This window comes from Artemia sp. Qi Xiang Cuo, chromosome 14 (assembly GCF_049724085.1).
Source record: "Artemia sp. Qi Xiang Cuo chromosome 14, ASM4972408v1, whole genome shotgun sequence".
Taxonomy (NCBI): domain Eukaryota; kingdom Metazoa; phylum Arthropoda; class Branchiopoda; order Anostraca; family Artemiidae; genus Artemia; species Artemia sp. Qi Xiang Cuo.
In genome coordinates, this window is record NC_142807.1 from 12,469,923 (window position 1) to 12,471,786 (window position 1,864).

A 1,864-nucleotide genomic window follows, 5' to 3' on the forward strand; every position below is an offset into this window, starting at 1 on the left:
ATCTACAATCAAATGACTCCCCTTCGAAGTTTATATTACCTCTTCTGTATGAAGTACCACTGGGAAAAAATAAAGAAAGAAAGAAATAATACGAGTAATAAAACATTGAAGCCCTTATGGCTCTTTACTATAGGCAACACTATACTGTTACACTCTGAAATACCAAAACAATACAGAATTGTTAATGAACACAATAGGCATATTGAGTAATCCGGAAGAACATTTCCTTTATCTTTAATGAAACTGTCCGACACAATAAGGCACATTTTGTTTTTCAAGTTCTTTGACCATTAGATGCAAAAAACTGAGTGCACTTCAAGGTCTCGGCGAATAAAGATTTTGAATAAAAGTCCCTATGAAGCATTTTGTTTACATCAGAACTGAAACTGTTTTCTAAGAAAGTTGCCTATTGAAACAACCAAATATCATGAAACTATTTGTAAGTCAATCTTTTCTCAGTAGATTTTCGTGCTATAAAAGCAAAGCAGAACTGCTGACTTAAACGATTGTTTTTTTTTTCTTCCAAAGTTCCATTTGAATTATAGGCATTTTGGATTTTGTCCCAATTCCTTAATAACGATTCCTGAAACACGAGAGTCATTTAATTAGAACAATAAGAAGCTTTTTCAAAACTACTAAAAAACTTTAGCGTGAAGATCGAGGTGTTGAGGAGGGGGCAACCCCCCTCATACAAGTAATAATTTCTGTAGTAATAATTCAAGTAATAATTATACATACAAGTAATAATTATACAAGTAATAATACAAGTATTAATATATATAATACCTCATACAAGTAATAATTATTGCATACAGGTAATAATTTCAGCAATTACATAATTGCTGCTAAAATAAAACCTTTGTCATAGTCAAGTAATAAACATAATAATTTATGTGAGTTATTTCCCACTTAAAAATTTATTTTCATCAGATCATTTCTGTTATTTTCTTGGAAAACGCACAAGTTTCTTTTTCCTTAATTTATTTTAATTTAATAAGAAATTGAAGGGCCCGCAATGCAAGAAAAATTATTTTATTATGTTTTTATGACAGAAAAGTTGGTAAAATGTACATCGTTGCTAATCAATTTTTGTTTTTTAGGTTTTCCTTGCCCTTTTTGCGGTTGCTTTCTGCGCACCAGCAGAGGAGAAAAAGGAGGCCACAGACATTCAAGGAAGTGAATCATTCCTTCCAAGCTATGGTTTTGGCTATGGCGCTGGACTTGGCTATGGTTATGGTGGTCTTTATGGAGCCTACGGTACTGGATTAAACAGAGGCATTTATAGCCCCTTTTACGGTGGCTATGGCTATGGTCGTGGACTTGGCTACTGGTGAACTTTTTAAAACTCTTTGTAATTTCTATTGTTAAAATAAATGTCGATGTCTAAAGTCTACTACTGTTCTTGAAACGAATATCATATACATGCATATGTACACCAGTAGGAATTCAGAAACTTAGTTTTGACACTGACAGACATAAGAATAAGATAGAAGAAAGTCGCAAGTAAGCTTATTCAAGGTCACAAGTAGTCACAGTTGCAGTCACAAGTAGTCACAGTCACAAGTTGTCGCAGCTGCAAGCAGTCACAGTCACACTCGGAGGTAATTGCAGTCACAAGGAGTCATAGTCATAACTAGTCACAGTAGATCCGCAAATAGTCATAGTAGTCAGTGATCCAGGGACCGTTATCTTTCAAGGGGTGGCTCACATTCGCTGCGGTTAGTTTGAGGGTGGATTCAAGGGTAATCGGGGGTGCTGATAACGAATATTGGGGTGCACAAGTTCGCACGCGTGTAGAACATGGTCATTTTAGCCTATAAAGTCAAATTTGGTCTATAACGACGCTCTTGAATTTATTTACACG

At 35.0% G+C, this 1,864-nt stretch overlaps 1 protein-coding gene across 1 annotated transcript; it reads left to right on the forward strand.

Moving 5' to 3' along the window:
- The first annotated feature begins 372 nt into the window (after positions 1-372).
- Positions 373-1,391, forward strand: LOC148944145 (uncharacterized). The gene is made up of 2 exons (XM_089100275.1): positions 373-439; positions 1,101-1,391. The coding sequence occupies exons 1-2, from the start codon at positions 428-430 to the stop codon at positions 1,332-1,334; spliced, it is 246 nt and encodes an 81-aa protein (XP_088956401.1). The 5' UTR covers positions 373-427; the 3' UTR covers positions 1,335-1,391.
- Positions 1,392-1,864: the final 473 nt, after the last annotated feature.